This window comes from Artemia franciscana, chromosome 4 (genome assembly GCF_032884065.1).
Source record: "Artemia franciscana chromosome 4, ASM3288406v1, whole genome shotgun sequence".
Classification (NCBI taxonomy): Eukaryota; Metazoa; Arthropoda; class Branchiopoda; order Anostraca; family Artemiidae; genus Artemia; species Artemia franciscana.
In genome coordinates this window covers 10065293-10084424 of record NC_088866.1, presented here as the reverse complement: position 1 = coordinate 10084424, position 19132 = coordinate 10065293, and the positions used below count along the sequence as shown (strand labels likewise).

Here is a 19132-nt window from a genome sequence, read left to right as displayed (position 1 = left end):
TTTGTCCTATTTTTTGTTTTGTGTTTGTCCTTGACGGAAAGACAAAGTTTGTTTTTCCTAATTTTATCTTTCAAACCACATAAGCTAATCTGTTCTGTCAAGTTGATTGCATGTCTGCATAGTCGCTTTTTATTTTGTATTTATTATCATTTTGTGTTTGTCCTCTTTTTTGTTTTGTGTTTGTCCTTGACGGAAAGACAAAGTTTTCTTTTCCTAATTTTATCTTTCAAACCACATAAGCTAATCTGTTCTGTCAAGTTGATTGCATGTCTGCATAGTCGCTTTTTATTTTATATTTATTATCATTTTGTGTTTGTCCTCTTTTTTGTTTTGTGTTTGTCCTTGACGGAAAGACAAAGTTTTCTTTTCCTAATTTTATCTTTCAAACCACATAAGCTAATCTGTTCTGTTAAGTTGATTGCATGTCTGCATAGTCGCTTTTTATTTTGTATTTATTATCATTTTGTGTTTGTCCTCTTTTTTGTTTTGTGTTTGTCCTTGACGGAAAGACAAAGTTTTCTTTTCCTAATTTTATCTTTCAAACCACATAAGCTAATCTGTTCTGTCAAGTTGATTGCATGTCTGTATAGTGGCGTTTTATTTTGTATTTATTATCATTTTGTGTTTGTCCTATTTTTTGTTTTGTGTTTGTCCTTGACGGAAAGACAAAGTTTTTTTTTCCTAATTTTATCTTTCAAACCACATAAGCTAATCTGTTCTGTCAAGTTGATTGCATGTCTGCATAGTCGCTTTTTATTTTGTATCTATTATCGTTTTGTGTTTGTCCTATTTTTTGTTTTGTTTTTGTCCTTGACGGAAAGACAAAGTTTCTTTTGCTAATTTTATCTTTCAAACCACATAAGCTAATCTGTTCTGTCAAGTTGATTGCATGTCTGCATAGTCGCTTTTTATTTTGTATCTATTATCGTTTTGGGTTTGTCCTATTTTTTGTTTTGTGTTTGTCCTTGACGGAAAGACAAAGTTTCTTTTCCTAATTTTATCTTTCAAACCACATAAGCTAATCTGTTCTGTCAAGTTGATTGCATGTCTGCATAGTCGCTTTTTATTTTGTATCTATTATCGTTTTGGGTTTGTCCTATTTTTGTTTTGTGTTTGTCCTTGACGGAAAGACAAAGTTTTTTTTTCCTAATTTTATCTTTCAAACCACATAAGCTAATCTGTTCTGTCAAGTTGATTGCATGTCTGCATAGTCGCTTTTTATTTTGTATCTATTATCGTTTTGTGTTTGTCCTATTTTTTGTTTTGTTTTTGTCCTTGACGGAAAGACAAAGTTTCTTTTGCTAATTTTATCTTTCAAACCACATAAGCTAATCTGTTCTGTCAAGTTGATTGCATGTCTGCATAGTCGCTTTTTATTTTGTATCTATTATCGTTTTGGGTTTGTCCTATTTTTTGTTTTGTGTTTGTCCTTGACGGAAAGACAAAGTTTCTTTTGCTAATTTTATCTTTCAAACCACATAAGCTAATCTGTTCTGTCAAGTTGATTGCATGTCTGCATAGTCGCTTTTTATTTTGTTTCTATTATTTTGGGTTTGTCCTATTTTTTGTTTTGTGTTTGTCCTTGACGGAAAGACAAAGTTTTTTTTTCCCTAATTTTGTCTCAAACCACATAAGCTAATCTGTTCTGTCAAGTTGATTGTATGTCTGCATAGTCGCTTTTTATTTTGTATCTATTATCGTTTTGGGTTTGTCCTATTTTTTGTTGTGTGTTTGTCCTTGACGGAAAGACAAAGTTTCTTTTGCTAATTTTATCTTTCAAACCACATAAGCTATCTGTTCTGTCAAATTGATTGGGTATCTCTGGATAGTCGCTTTTTATTTTGTTTCATTTTTTTTATTATTTTGTTTTATTTTTATAATATTTTTTTGTTTTATGTTTGTCCTTGACGGAAAGACAAAGTTTGCCATCGATTTATGTGCTAATTATTGCTGTCATAGAGTGAAATCGCTCAGAATCTTTAAAGAGTTGAATAGAGGCTGTGTGTCAACTTGGAACATGAACGGACATAATAGAACCGGTTTCGCAGAACTTGTGTTAAGATAGCTTTGATACTCGTTACCGTTTTGTGTTTGTCCTTGAGGGAAAGACAAAGTTTGCTAGAATCATTTTTGATTCTGAGCAACTCTAAGCAACAGCTTGTTCAAAGTAATTAAACGTATAATCTTTCTTCTGGTGGATACTGGAATGTTTCAAATTTATATAATATATAATACGAAAAATCTCAAGATGTCAAGAAAGTGGAAAAGTATATCCCAGGATCTTAAGCTCAAGAATGGAATTCCAAAATCTTAGTAATATTATTAAGGATCAGCGGCGCTGTCTAAAACATGTCCATCACATTATGCATGGTAGTAACCAGGTATGCAAAAAGTTCCAAAGCGGCTAGTAGCAGAACTCAACAAAATTTCAAAAACTGCCGACAAATTCAGGGATAGTGGAAGTACTGGCATTTTCTAACAAAATCTGCTAATATAATTCGCTAAACCATTAAAACTGCCAAGTAGCATGGCTGCTAGGCTATCCCAGTTATTGCGCGCCGGGTAGAAACTTTGAAGTTAATTTTCTAGCGCCATCTAGAATTTTATGTGAACCTGGCTGAAAAAGGAAGCAGTCTTAGGATTTAGCCTACTAGCCAAAGATTTGTCTTGGCTGGCTTTTGAGACAGAATCATTTATGACGAGTTTTCCTAGCTTCTCTAGAAGGGGGGGGGACTCTCGTTCTTGGTAATAGTGCCAGCTTATTCCAAGTTAAGATTCTGTTGTTGATTTTTCTTCTTTTTTGTTTAATGACAAAAAATAAAAATGGAAAATGTCTCTGTTTTTGGTTGATACTGCTGAATTCTTAACAGTCCTCTAAACCAGGCTTTAAGTATTTCTTTGATCGGCCTTTTTACTTTTAGAAAAATGATTTACAAGGAGTGAAAGTCTACAGTGCTGTGGATATGGAAGGCCTTTACACACTCGGTACAGTTGTTATTGACTATCGTGGCTATCGTGTGACAGCCCAGTCTATAATACCTGGGATTTTAGAAAGAGAACAAGAACAGTCAGTGATTTATGGCTCTATAGATTTTGGTAAGACAATTGTCAGTCATCCAAAATACATGGATTTGCTTGGTAAGGCTGCACAACAATTGAAAATATTGCCTCATAAAGTGGTCAATGACAAAGGAGAAGAGGTGGAGCTTTGTTCCAGTGTTGAATGTAAAGGAATAATTGGTAATGATGGACGTCACTACGTGCTAGATTTGTTGAGAACGTTCCCTCCTGATGTTAACTTTCTTAAGAGTAAGTTTGTTGTCTCGTCTCTCTCTCTCTCTATTTCTTCTCTCTCTCTCTCTCTCTCTCTCTCTCTCTCTCTCTCTCTCTCTCTCTCTCTCTCTCTCTCGCTCTCTCTCTTTCTCTCTTTCTCTTTCTCTTTCGCTCTCTTTTTTTATTTTCTTGAACTATTAACCGCTTTATTTTTGAATTCCAATGCGCTACTATGGCTAAAGGGCTATGAAGCTTGTCATTCTAATCTGTCTTTTTCCAAAATTCAATACTAACAAAAAGGTGAAAATAGAAATTAAACAAAAGGGGTTCAAGTGTATTCAGAAAGTGTAGAACTGCTTTTATGGCTGAAAATTGTTCTCAGGGTGCGCAAATTTCTTATTTTATGGAATATATTTATTGAAAAGTCCACAAGGTACAAACGACACCCAATAATTATGTTCGAGAAAATTGTAGAAAGCAACATAATTGGAAATTTTCGTAAGTTGACCTAAGTAAAAGCTTTAGACAAATTACAATCTAGGATTGCTTCTCAGCGTGTACAACCTCTGCTACCTTAACGTTGAGTCGGCAATGCAGTAACAGTGTTAGCCAAGCCCTTTTAAGAGCCGCTACTACTTCTAGTAAACGGAATGGACAACTTTACAAAGGTTTAAATGAGCGATTGTTTAGGAGTTAGTGTATTATGAAAGAAGTGATTTGATCGCTTTGCAAAAAATACTTCTACCCTTAATGTTCTTCTGATCGACTTGTCTCCTAATATGAGAAGCACTGCGCTAGATCTGTAAAGATCTAGAGCGTTCTTTTGTTGTACATGCTTCCAAATTTAATTTTCTACGAATTTACGGTCCACGCACTGTTTACTTCTGCTTCTCCTAATGGTTTTCTCATCGACTTGTCTCCTAATATGAGAAGCACTGCGCTAGATCAGTAAAGATCTAGAGCGTGTTTTTGTTGTACATGCTTCCAAATTTAATCTCCTACGACTTTACGGTCCTACTACTGCTACTTCTGCTTTTCCTAATGGTCTTTAGGTCAGCTAATTTCCTAATTTGATCAGCGCTGCTCTAGAGTAATAAATTTGGTTTATTCTATTTGTTTATTCATTTTCATTAACAGAGATAAGCCACAGATTTTTTTTTTTGGGGGGGGGGGGGGTGTACGATTTTGCGTATAAATTTACACGCAGTGTTAAAACATTTAACGTGTCAACAAATCTAGAGGCTATCCATCTAGATAAGATATATCTGGCTGTTGGCCTAAAATGGAGAAAACAGGCAAATTTGTATGAAAAATATAGGAAGTGATAAAATATCGACATTTTAGGTGATGAAATGCATATGGCACGTTTCCGTTGTAGATAGTTACAAATTTATTTGCCCTCTTGCGTCACGGTCTGTGACTTCAACTGATTGCCTACTTTAAATAAGTCGTTTTTTATTGCAGTGGAAAATGAAGAGCTTCCAAAAGAAGTGCGAAGCATGGGCTTTCCTATTGAGCACCAACACAAGCTTTCTACACTTCGACAGGAACTGATTGACGCTTTTGTGGAGTCGCGTTATATGATGTTCATTAAATTTGCGGCATATCATTTGCAACAAGTTGGACTTAAAAAACAGGCTGGTAAAGCTATAGAGAGCAAACCCACAACAGAAAAAGATGACAAAAAGGTAATTCACTTTTGTTGTATGGAAAATAGTTTTTCTGAAATCAATGCACATAATACACAAAAAAAACTATGTGGAAACGGGTCTTGTAAAACTACTCTATGAAATTGTCATCAATCTGATAATTACTTAGGTCGCAACTAAAGTCATTCTCAAAGCATTGCTTCAAAAAATAGCTTTAAAATATAAATAAAATTTGATAAATTTATATAAATATAATAAACGTATATACATATATATATATATATATATATATATATATATATATATTTATATATATATATATATATATATATATATATATATATATATATATATATATATATATATATATATATTTATATATATTTATATATATATATATATATATATATATATATTTATATATTTATATATATATATATATATATATATATATATATATATATATTTATATATCTATATATATATATATATATATATATATATACATATATATATATATATATATATATATATATATATATTTATATATATATGTATATATATATATATATTTATATATATATATATATATATATATATATATATATATATATATATATATATATATATAATATACATATATATATATATATATATATATAAATATATATATATATATATATATATATATATATATATATATATATATATATATATATATATATATATATATATATATATATATATATATATATATATATATATATATATATATATATATATATATATATTATATTTGACTGTAATGGTGATAGTATAGCGACAGCTTGAACAGTAACTATCCTTGTAAAAAAAGGGGAAGTGCTCTAGAAAATTCTGGGGAGGCAAAAGTAGCCGCCTATTTGGTTGAAAAACCGATGCCATTCTATCGCAAGGTAAAAACCGCAATTTGGATATTAAGCTTGTTAATTTTAAATGATAATAAGAGTTTAATCTGAGACATCAAGAACCGCATTCTATTCAAAGAAAACAGTAAAAGCCTAAGAGAAAATCAAATAACTATATTTTTAAAGAAAACGTAGAACCGCGTAGAAATAACAGCAAAATGTAAGGGACATCGGAGCAGCAAAGATCCCATAAGAAAGGTTGTATTTACAATCATTGAATTTGTAAGATTTTAAGGAATGATGTACTCAGATAGACGGGGCTGAGTCTCTCCATAGAAATTTGTCTAACAACGTCTATTTATTACCCAAATAGTATTTTGAAAACATTGAAAACAGTTTTTTAAAATAGTGTTTTAGCCTAAAGGTACTGAATTCTGACAAGTTTTAAAGAAAACACACCTCCAAGCAAACCCTTTCATTGAAGCAAATTCGTAAATTCCAACGTATTGCTAAATGATGGGATGGTGACTTTGACCAAATGTGTGTCTAGATGCGTTCTTTCATTATGAAAAAGAATTATGGTAGTTATTTTTTTTTAAACTCGTTTGTCTCAACTCAAAATCTTGTATTTTTCTATTCTTGTACTTTTGTCACATAAATTTGTTAATTTGGTGAATTTATTATGAAAATTAATTATGGTAATTGAATTTTTTAAACTTGTTTCCCTCAACTCAAAATCTTGTAGTTTTCAATTCTTGCGCTTCTGTCACATAAATTCATTAATTTGGTGAGTCGTTTTTCGACCACATCCAAATTTTCTGTTACTTTCAAATCTGATCAGTACATGCAGCTTCCAATGAAAGCGCAATAATACAACATCAAAATCCTCCCCCCCCTTCTTACATACTCCCCCCTGTATAAATAAAGAAACATAAAAGGTGATGGGGCACAGCAAAAAGTATAAAACAAATACTGTTATACTAGACGCGGTTGCGTAGCTGTAATTGTGCTTTCCCGTGGTTGTGGTAACTTTAGTTCGAACCTTAGATAAGACAAATGCATATCTTAAAAAAGACAAAAGTTTTGTTTTTAGCTTTAAAGTTGACTAAAAAGTCGACAACAATAAAAACATTTAAAAAAAACTCGTTTTCAGATGGACTAAAAAGTAAAAAAAAAATAAAAGCCTCTATGAATATAAGTAGAAACGCGATGCAAAAAATGGATTTGTGTTTACATAGTTTGATTTTTTTAACATTTTTTTTTCAACTCGCCGATTTTTTTCATTTAGTTATTTTTACCTTTGGTCATATTTATGTTATGTAAAGCTTAATCCGCTCTACGCCCCTCGTTTTTACTTATATTCATAGATTCTCTTGAAAAACATTATTTTCTACTTTTTAGTCCATTTTGGAAACGAATTTAAAAGAATTGTATGTATATTTTTTCTCCAATTATGTGTAATGTTTTCGGTCAAGTAAATCCCTCGATTTACTCACTTTTCTGTGTTTATTGGCTTGATGGCTAGGCTTTAGAATCGCTATATATTTACTTATAAATTTCCTTGCCTCTTGTGCTAGTGTTTTTCTATATTCTTTTGATTTTCATTTGGAATTACTTGACTTTGAAACAGGTTTCTTATCTCAAAGTTTATTTTGATTCTACCAGGTTGAGAATGGTGAATCAGACAAAGAAAAAGAAGATGAAATTGAAACAGATGAAGCTAAGAAAATAGTTGAAAGCATAACTGACTCCATCACTGGTACCGGAAGTCATGAGTGTAAGAATTTTTTCCATTTTTTTTGCTAATGTGTTTCACTAGAACACAAGTGGCAACGCAACAATTTGCTCGCTGGTGTCTTTTGAGAATTTAAGGGATTTCATTAGCTGAAAAATTCGAAAAAAAAGTTGAGTTTCATTTCAACCCTGATTAAGAAAAGTTAAATATTAATCTTCTATAAATTAATTTACTGTAAGCATTAAAATCGGTAGCATTTTTGTCAGCTTTAATAACGTTTCTATGGAAACCAAGTTGTAAAACAGCAATTCGTTTGCTGGTATGAAGACTTTTAAGTTTCAATTCAAGGACTTTTTTAATTGAAAAAAGTTGGAGTTCAAATCAATCATCATCAAAAAAAGTAAATATTGTTTATAAGGCAGTATTAATTAAATATTAATATCAGTTTACAGCAGTAATTAATTTGTATTAATAATGAATTTATTAATTATGAAAGATGCATAACATGCATTAATTGACAAATGTTTAAAAAGGTTGGAGTTCAAACTAACCCTGATCAACAAGAGTAAATATTAATTATAAAGTAATACTAATTAAAAGGTAATATTAGTTTACAGCTGTAATTGGTCTATATTAATAATTAATTGATTAATTATGAAAGACGCATAAGATGCATTAATTGAAAATGTGAAAAAAAATTGTGAAGTTCAAGTCAGTAGTGAATATAAAGTAATACTAATGAAAAGATAACATTAGTGTAGCAGTAATTAATTCATATTAGTAATTGATTTAATAATTGGTAAATATGTATAAGGAATTAGGGTCATATTAGCATTTCAATGTGAACATAAATATAAGGAATATTTTGAAATATTTTGTTTTTGGGTTGGAGGAGGGGGTACCGAAAGAAAGAAGAAGAAATGGTCCATCTCCAGTGAAATTTGTCTAACGGTCTCAAATAAGCTTTTTACATACATTTTTAAGACTTGTCCAGAAAATAGCTCGTAAGAAGCTATAATTATTCAGAGAAGTAACCCATTCGATGGTCAAGCGCATTCCTTGCACGATTCTACAATGCTTTTAACGAAGGGTGCTTTTGACTTTAAAGGGCTTTGTATTATTAGTTGTTTGTCTGTACGCAACCGATAAAGACGTAGTCGTGTTTTCATTCTTTGGTCGTTAAATATACTACCAAGTCAAACTGAGGAGACCTATCAAAAGAAATTAGAGCCTGGTCTAATGAGGAAATCATTATATGTCATTTACGTAATTTCTAAGACAGTGCCTTTTCACCACACTTGGACCGAGAGGTGGTTTAGGGGGACTGTGGAGGAGCTTGCCCCGGGCACAGAATTTAAGGGCGCAAAAGTTCAAATAAATAATATAATGGTTATAATTATTTTATAATTCTATAAATTTTATATTTACTAAAATATAATAGAAGGCGCAGTTGGCAATAAATATAAGCAAACTGAATCTGAAATTTTCCTTTTTCCCATAACTTTTGTCACCATTCCTTGAAAACAAAAGTAAGTAGAGCGAATTTAACTAATTTTAATGTTTTTGTGATATTTTGTTATAAATCAAAATTTTTTTAATAAATGAAAGTTTTGTTAAAATTTAGGGGGGAGGAGCGCAAATCAACATTTTGCCCCAGGTGCAAGAGAAGCCAGAAACGCTACTGCGTGGACCAAATAATTTCGGGAGTAAGGTCATTTTCAACCGAGGTCGTGCCTTCAGTGGCAGAAGAGAATTGAAAAACCATAAAAAAATAACATGTAGCCGGAAATCTCACAAAAAGTAAGGATGTTAGTCTTAACATCTCACTACTTACTTACTTGTACTTGAGACGAGTTATAGGCTGTTCTTTTGTCACTTTTTGATAGAAGAAATTCTCAGTATCTAGACAATAATTTATTTATTTATTATAATTTCTATTTAACAGATGTCATAATTATTAGTAATTTTGTGCCATTTCTAAGTGTGGCATGACTAGGTTGAACAATAAACAAGATTGACTGACTATTTGACTGTACAATCACTGTGTTTACCTTCAAATTTGGATCGCACTTATTGCAGCTAATGCATGTACCCCTTCTGGAATGGGAAACTAAATTGACCAAAATGCTACAGATAAGATAGAAAGATAAGATTTTATTAATCCGACAAGACAAAATTGCTTTCTAGCTGTTGAAGAAAGTACAAAGGAGATTGTCAAAAAGGCGGCCCTCGCTGTTGGAAGTCTGAAGGAAACTGAATTTGACATTCGTTTCAATCCAGATATTTATTCGCCGGGCCTGAAACATCCTGAAGGTGCTGAAGATAAGCTGAAGAAGGAAAGACAGCTAGTCAAAGACGCTGCTGAATTTTTGGTTACAGTTCAAATTCCTTCATTTGTAAGTGCTTTTGTATGTTCCCATTTGGTCTCCCAAAATCATAAGATTCCCTCTCGTTTTTTTTTGTAGACGGGCTTGGGTCCAGGTAATTTAAAAATAGGTATTAGAGACTGCATTTTGAGCGGATATTAACGCATGTAACTGAGAATTAAAAAAAATGAAAATTACATACATTGATATTAGAAAACTGCGTTAATTAAAAAGAATATTCGAAGCTACCCGTTCAATTTTTCCAAGATTGATCAAAGTTTGATTGAATATCAATTGCCAGGCCGATCCTCCTTTTAAAAATAACTTAGAAATGTCTTAGCAGTTATTTCAGAGGTTTGAAAATTGTAGATGTGATTTTTAGATGACGATGTAAGTTTTGAGTGAGTTTCTTGATTCAATGGCAGAAGCAATATTTCTTTTCTTTTCCTCTTTTTTAGTTGTATGATTTTAAATACTGCCCTCTTAATCAGCTTAGGGATTTTATGCATACCTAGCATAGAAAAAATATAGGGAGCAATCCTCTCCTCCCGATCTGAAAATAGGCTATGTCCTCCTCTCCTCTTGTTCTTATAAGAGTCCTAAAGCTGCTGTGAATAGTCAGAATTTCACCTGATCATTCTAGCAATAATGGTGGAACTGTGACTACTCAAACGCTAAAATTCACTTCAATAGAAATTTTGGGATACCGAGATTTAATTTGCTGAGGCTATTATAAAGATTTGAGCTATTTTGAAACTTATTCGCACTTCAAAAAGCAAAATATTTAACAAATTAATGCGGTATAAGCCCTTCAAGACAGCAAAACTGCAAAAAGTTGGGTATTATATTCTTCCTGCAAAACTAAAAATAAGTTAAATAAGAGTGAATGCAGTAAATTCTATTTTTCGTACTGAATGTTTCAGAAAGTTTGAAAAGATCGAATACGATTATTTAATTCAAGAGGGCCAACACTTGCGTCTTTCATTATTGGGTCTTGGGAATCGTTTTGGTCTTTTTTCAACATCAAAAATTGTTCGTAGATCAATCAAGTCGATAAGAGTCTGCCCAAATGGTGTTCTATCCTTTGCCCTAGCTCTAGGGTTGTACCTATAACAACATCACTTTATAGTGAAATCTCTGTTGCTTGACGAAATACTCCAAGTCCTGGTAACCATACGAACTGTCAGGTAATTACCGCATACAAAAACAAAACTAAAGTGGATAAAGATCGTCTAGAGCCATTGCTTGCGCGCAAAATGTTGAATTGAGCTTTTAGTTGCTGGCTCTTTTTTTTTACAGGGACAAGAAGTAAGTCTGTCGCCCAACCTTGAGATAATGGGGATCCATACCTAGGCCCTGTATCGTCATATCGCCTAGGCCTCGTAACAATTTATTATGCTACCACAGGGTACGCCAAAAATGAGTATATGTATTTTGAATTTCTAGATTCGGGACTGCTTAGACCATTCAGCCGCTCCGATGGATGGAGCCACTTTATCAGAAGGTCTTCATACCCGCGGCATAAATATACGTTATCTTGGAAAAGTTGCTGAAATGCTTGCAAAAGTTCCTCAGTTAGAGTACCTCTATAATGTGGCTGTCACGGAGCTGATTGTGAGAGCTGCTAAGCACATCTTCACTGTTTATATGCAGGTAATATTCCTCGCTAAGTTTTTTTTTCTTATTTTATTTTATATTTATTAGTCTTTTTTAGATTCGGGACTGCTTAGACCATTCAGCCGCTCCGATGGATGGAGCCACTTTATCAGAAGGTCTTCTCAGCCTGTTAGTTAGAGGGGGACGGATGTCGACCAGTTCGTGGCAATAAACTGTGAATAACGAGTGACTCGTTCTAATAGTCATAGAAACACTAAAAAAAATTGGATGGTAATATATATGTTACCGTGAATGTTCGAAACTCGTGAATATCGACTTTCACCAGTGATTGTCTGAAATGCCTTTTTTTTTCTCCTCGGATTTAGTCACTGTTGCCACTCCACTTTTTCAGTTTAATGCAAGGTTTGATGATGACAGGTTAGATTAGGTTTGGTTAGCTTAGGCTAGGTTTTTAACCCACTTCTGATATTTATAACCAAATTTAATCTAACCTAAACTAACATAATATAACCTAACTTTAATTTTTACCAAAATAGCTTGCATAAGACTGAAAAAGCTGACTCGCAAAGCTAATTGAATCAAAGTAGAGAAAATGGAATATCGGACATTCAGCGGTGAATGTCGACATGAACCAGATTTCGGACATTCACGCTAACATATGCATAAAAAGAATCCGTTTTTTTGGTGATTTCAAGTATGTATACTTCTTTAAGTTTAAAGCTGCTAATCTAAATATATGATTCTGAGGATTTTCACCTTGTTAAAGAATCCTATTACAGAAGTGTCAAGCTTCTATTCACTAAAATGCGAAATTTTGGATATTTTTCGAGATTTCTTGATTATTTATGTGCGGCTAATATTTCTTTTTTCACGGGTGGCTGTATAAAATCAATGGGCTTTAGAATATCGGACGAGGATTCATTCAAGCATAAATTGAAGGTTCTAGTACTCTTTTAAGTAGCTAGTGAGATTACATCGATAAGTCTATGTCAACAGTGCAACATGTAACTTGTGATATCACTTACCGAGGTGTATTACTTACTGCGGTTTTTAGAAAAGTCACTTGAGCCAAAGATTTTAGATTATACAAATAATACTGCTTTAATGATTACCTAGTGCATTTTTTACCTTTAAAATTTTCTTACTTAGGGTTGATTGTCGCGACGCTGCCTTTCAAATGTTATTCAACATTTTGAGTTTATGTTATGTTGCTTAAAATGTTTAACTAGGCTAGCGTTTGTTATTAGGAAATTCAAACAGCAAATATATGATATTTCTTGTTTATAAGGTCGTGTAAGTTCAAAGCTTATGTAAGTAGCTTTTTACTGTAAATTGTATTCCTCCCGAATCTCCTGCCCTGAGCCTAAGAAATTAATTTATTTTGAAATAAAAGTAGAAGAAGCCAGGCCGTATCCAGTGCGGCAAGAGGGTTTGACCCCCCCCCCTCCAAATTTTTTTTTTGGATGAGTTCCTGAGAGGAAGCCTGGAAATTTAAAGTAACAATGAAGTCCGGTCCCGCTTACCCTTTATTTGCGCTTACGGAAGGGGATTAGCCACAAAATTCTTTAACGTGTTCCTTTTATTAAGGTTTATGCTCAGTGTGAAAGTTTCGGTATTTTATATTTCTACAGTGCTACAATTTTTGTATTTTTAGGGAGAGATAAAAAACTTCTATCATTCTATAGTTGAGATTCAGTTGTATCCACCTACCGAATTAAATTTTAGAAATTTACCCTCCAGAGTTTTCATGATTTAAAGATAACCTTTGAAAATTGTCAAAGGAATTTTTTCAGTTTTTTAAGCAAGTTTAGATTCTTCTCCCAAAAAAATTCTAAGTAATGCCATAATTCTGGCCCAGTGGATCGATGGATTTGAGATTAATTACATTAATATCTTGTCCTCTTGATGCAAATTACAGCTCGAGACTTGCCACAAAATCATGTGTTTCAGAGGGAATATATGCCGTTGTAATTAGTTATTTTTAATTCCTCCTTAAGGTTTATTCTATTCTGTTTGGTTGAATTTTATTTAAAATCTGATAATAAGTCTTATAATTTACAAGAACATTTTCATCACGAAACTTTTTTTCTTTTTTTTTTCACTGAACAACACAATTGTCATAATTGTCCAGTTTGTTGTTTTGCACTGTCCGTACATCGAAGAAGAAAAATAGATGATAGAAGACTTTCAAACAAAAGATGAGAAAAACAAAAACTATTCTGACATCAGCTGTAGGGTTTCTTACTACAAAAACAAGGATTGATATAATTCTTTCGCTTTTTTATTGAAGACTCCTCCTTTGTTGGTAATTTTAGGCAATAATTTTGTTGGACCCAAAAAAGGATGCAGTTTAACCATGAAAGTGACCCTTGACTCTATACTTGACCCTTAGGGACAAGTAGGATAATATATTTTACAGGAGTTCTCTTTTTTATTGAAGACTCCTCCTTTATTGGTAATTTTCGGCAATAATTTTGTTGGACCCAGAAAGGATGCAGTTTAACCATGAAAGTGACCCTTGACTCTATACTTGACCCTTGGGGACAAGTTGGATAATATATTTTACAGGAGTTCGCTTTTTTATTGAAGACTCCTCCTTTATTGGTGATTTTAGGCAATAATTTTGTTGGACCCAGAAAGGATGCAGTTTAACCATCAAAGGATGCAGGATGTATCTGAATTGGTAAATTTCTTACTTAATAGTAAGAAATTTAATAGTTAAATTTCTTACTTTTAATAGTAATAATAGAAATTAATAGAAATTTAATAGTAATTAATAGAAATTTAATAGCAAGAAATAGTAATAGTTTTCTGCTTTCTAGGGAATGGACATGATATGTCTTTCAGCAGCTATAAGTCATTTTTTGAATTGCTTCCTATCCTCTTGCCCCACGCCACAAGCCCTCACAGCTACAGATGAGATATTAAGTAAAATATCGAAGAAGAAGAGCAAGCGAAAGGGTATGTCTTTATTAAGCCACATAGTTTAAGGTTAAGACGTCTTTCACTGAGGCCGCTACATTTTTTTTCTATTACCTCCTAACCGTGATGTTATATATTAGATGTTGAGAAGCAAAAATCTTAAATTATTTTCTTTTTCGTTTACCTCCTAACTATTAATATTAGATTTTGAGAAGCTAATATTAGAATAACTAATATTAGATTTTGGGAAGTAAAAATCTTAAATTGTTCTTATTCCATTGCGAAATTATTATATAAATTAACTATTTGAGTTAAAGGTTTCAATACTATAAATTTTATATTATTGATATTATCATTAATATTTTCGTATTATTTTAGCTAATAACTAAATTTTCAAACAAATGATTCAACTTGATTTTTCCTACTTTTATTTACTTTGCTTAATACTCCTGCTTGTGGTTCAGTGTGGAGAGAAGTGCATCTTTTAACTTCCAGACAAAAGGATTATGGACCATTATGATAAGTACTTTTAGATCGCTACTGACTATTGAGACGAATTGACCGAGGCTATCTCCTAATTTGCTGTTAGAGCGGAGTTTTCGAATAAATGTGGAGTAAAAACAGGTGTAAATTGAGTAAATCTGCTCCTTTTTTGGAGGTTTGACTGAGGCTATCTCCTAATCCGCTATTAGAGCGGAGTTTAGCGGAGTTTTCGAATAAATGTGGAGTAAAAACAGGTGCAAGTTGGAGTGAATTTGCTCCTTTGTTTGAGATTGACCGAGGCTATCTCCTAATCTTCTGTTAGAGCGGAGTTTTCGAGTAAATTTTGAGTAAAAACAGGTAAGAGATAAGAGAGCTCTTGTCTGAATTTTAAGAAGCATGTTGTCAAAATGTCAGGAGCAGACAATCGCACTGCCTTTAATAGTAGACCTAATGATTTTGTGTGTTTTCTTTGATTGTATGGTTAACAATGTGAAGAGGATTAACGACGTTATTTCCTAATCTTTATAGGGGTTTAGTTTTATGCTATAATTTTGCATGTGCCTTACCGCATGTTATAGCTTAATTTTGTCTATTTAGAAATACGTCTTTTTATGGCACTTGGTGTCTACCAAGTGACATATAGCGATCGCAAATTCTGTCGGCCTGTCTGTCTGTCTGTCCCGGTTTTGCTACTTTAGGCACTTCCAGGAAAGTTAGGACGATGAAATTTGGCAGGCGTATCAGGAACCAGACCAGATTTAATTAGAAATTGTCTCTTCTTCGAATCGATTATATGGGGGGGGGGGAGTGGTTTGGACGGTTAATTCGGAAAAATTAGAAAAAAGTGCGATATTTTCAACTTACGAACGGGTGATCGGATATTCATGAAATTTCATGTTTGGAAGGATGCAGTGTCTCAGAGCTCTTATTTTAAATCCTGACCGGATCCAGTGATATTTGGGGGAGTTGGGGGACCTAAAAACTTGGAAAACACTTAGAGTGGAGGGATCGAGATGAAACTTTGTGGAAAAATAAGCATAAGTCTTAAATACGTGATTGACATAACCGGAACGGATCCGATCTCTTTGGGGTAGTTGGGGGGAGGGGGGTTAATTCCGGAAATCTTGGAAAACGTGAAAATTGAGGTATCTTTATCTTACGAATGGTTGATCGGATCTTAATGAAACTTGATATATAGAAAGATCTTATGTCTCAGATGATCCATTCTTAATTCGAATTGGATCAGCAGACATAGGGGGTTGGAGGGGGAAGCAGAAATCTTGGAAACTGAAAATCTTGGAAATCGCTTAGAGTGGATAGATCGGGGTAGAACTTGGTCAGAAGAATAAGCATAAGTCCTACATACGTGATTGACATAACCGGACTGAATCCGCTCTCTTTGGCGGAGCTAGGGGTTGTTGATTTGGAAAAATTAGAAAAATTGAGGTATTTTTAACTTACGAATGAGTGATCGGATCTTAATGAAATCTGATATTTAGAAGGAATTCATATCTCAGAGCTCTCATTTCAAATCCTAACCAGATCTGTTGAAATTGGAGGGGGCTGGAGGGGGAAACTGGAAATCTTTGAGAACGCTTAGAGTGGAGAAATCGGGATGAAACTTTGTGGGTAAAATAAGCAAATGTCGTAGATACATGATTGACGTAACTGGACTGGATCCGCTCTCTTTGGGGGAGTTAGGGGGTGGGGTTCAGTGCTTTGGCGAGTTTGGTGCTTCTGGAAATGCTAGGACGATGAAAATTGGTAGGCGTGTCAGGGAGCTGCACAAATTGACTTGATAAAGTTGTTTTCCCTGATTCGACCATCTTGGGGGCTGAAGGGAGAGGAAAATCAGAAAAATTGAGGTATTTTTAACTTACGAGTAGGTGAACGGATTTAAACGAATTTTGATATTTATAAGGACCTCGTGACTCAGAGCTCTTATTTTAAATCCTGACCAGCATTAAGCCTCTGATTTTCCTTTTCAATCAATCTATTGATTCTTAGAATTTCGGTAGAGCTCATACCTTATGAGCTCTTGGCTCTTCTGACCTCGTCACAAGTGCCATATGAGCTCTTAGCTCTTGTTTTATTTTATTTTTAAAGAAGTACATGATTTTCGTTTCGTTAAAAAAAAAAATGTGTAAAATGTGCCAAATATTAGTATTTTTCTTCTCCTTTTCGCTACCTATGACCATCTAAATCCTGGAAAGGAAAACTTACTGGTTGAAGATAGGTGTTTGGTTATTTTTTGGACTTTGGGTCTGTCACTTCAAACACTAAAGGGAATCTGACAGGTGTGTCGGTTATCCTGCTTGTGGATCATTTACACCTTTATTTTGTTTCCCACTACCCTTAATAACCTTATAGAAGACATGTTTTTCTTTGGGGTCGTTTTTGTCCCTTCCCGAGAAATTTTAAAGTGAAAAGGTGAGTGGATTTGTAGGTACAAAGATTATTTTAATTTCAATTCGTTTTAAGTTTGACTACTTTGTGACTGCTGTTAGAAAAATTGATTTGAAAAGAGAAAATGATGAGTTGGCTTTTTCCTTTGGGGTATTTATCCTTATTAATTTTCACCAAAATCTAATATTAAAGAGAGGGAGGTTGGCTTAGGACGATCTAAAATTATACCAGTTTCAAATTGCATATTAGTTTAAAGCTCTCATTTGACTAGAAATGATCCTGGCATAATTTGCAAAAAAAAAACTGAAATAGCTAAATAAAATTTATAATTTATTTGTGCTTCTAATTCACCCTGATAGCCTCAGAGCAAGAATAATGAAGATTGGCGAAATAACTCAGGGTGATAAGATATATCTTAAGTGAAACCGTTTCTCATTCTCAAAATCTGTAGGTTATATAAACCATCATATCTTCCAAGCAAGAAATACAACAAATCCAGTTCCTTTTCTAAAACTCCAGTCAGAACAATCAAATTTAAAACCGAGTTGTCAACTGACTTGTCAAGTCAGTAAATGAAAAACAAGGCTAATTTTCTGTAACTGGTGTCATGAACTGGGTTCTTTGCCTTGGGGTATTCTTCCTCCTTAAATTACAAAACTGATAGCCACTTAAGTTCTTTGATGCTAAGAATAAGGATGGGGCTCAAAAACAAAAACAAGGTTTGTTTAGTTAGCAATAACTTTACAAAAAATATTAGTTCATATCTGACATCCAATGCTCATAATCTTCCAATTTGCTGAATTCATTAAGAACGTTAGTAAGGTGTGTCAAGAACCCATTGACTGGAATCATTGATTAAAACGAACATTAATGGAACCGATAGATTAAATTTCGGAACGAATCTAACGTCTAAAAACGAAGTAATGAACAAATAAAATGTTATAATAATACTCGACTTATAGGGAATAAGCCATCTCAGTCTGGACCAAATGGCCCGAATACAGAAGGCTTGGAATGGTCACTCTTGACGTCGAAGCAACTTTGGACCCGTATCCAAGAGGAGTTGAAATCTTATTGGGGCTGGGATCTTAACACGGAGTTAAACGTTGATGCTGTTATTGAGAAATACGAACTCCAAAAAGTCTCTTTTCTCAGGTATGTTTGATTCCCTTTGGACTTTTAATCAGAATATTAACGGTTAAACTTTAAGTGGAAGCAGAAAGTTGAAGACCATAAGTTTGTAAGTGGGTGACCTTGAGGCTAAATCAAGCATCAAAGAAGCTGCTAAGAAACGGATTGTAAAATGTGGAAAAAGAGGGTTTTGATCTTTTTATTGCTGGCTGGAGAACGATAGTAAAAACTTCAATTAGTAGAATATGCTTTGTGCTCTTGTAGTTAAGGTCTTCTATTTTTCATCAGCTTCAATTATGAAAATGTCTTTTGCTTCTGTATTTCAACTAAAGTAACCATAAAAAATCTAAATACTAAATAAATAATATTTATACAATTTGATATCATGACTAGAAATTATTGTCATGAAGTAATTTTTCATGTCTGATTGTCATGAATATGTCTGATGAGTCATGATTGTTATGAAGTAATTTTTTTTATGGAAAAAAGATGTTTGGATCTGTTTAACAGTTGTACCAAAAAACATTTAAAAAAAAAGTTTATAGGCTGTTTAAAAAAAAAGATAGTATTGCAACGAACCATGTCTTGCAAAGAATCCATCAGTTCAGCTGTAAGACAGATTGACTAATATGGTAATTGATTTTTTGTGTAAACTATGATCAC

At 33.1% G+C, this 19132-nt stretch overlaps 1 protein-coding gene across 1 annotated transcript in view; it reads left to right on the top strand.

Moving 5' to 3' along the window:
• The window catches only part of LOC136025971 (clustered mitochondria protein homolog), an 86620-nt gene that overhangs the window by 39688 nt on the left and 27800 nt on the right, over window positions 1–19132 (top strand). Inside the window, exons 8-14 of the mRNA XM_065702090.1 lie at window positions 2922–3309; window positions 4738–4961; window positions 7475–7586; window positions 9732–9940; window positions 11357–11563; window positions 14350–14488; window positions 18301–18493. Coding sequence (XP_065558162.1) covers window positions 2922–3309; window positions 4738–4961; window positions 7475–7586; window positions 9732–9940; window positions 11357–11563; window positions 14350–14488; window positions 18301–18493 — 1472 coding nt within the window. The remainder of the gene's footprint in view (window positions 1–2921; window positions 3310–4737; window positions 4962–7474; window positions 7587–9731; window positions 9941–11356; window positions 11564–14349; window positions 14489–18300; window positions 18494–19132) is intronic.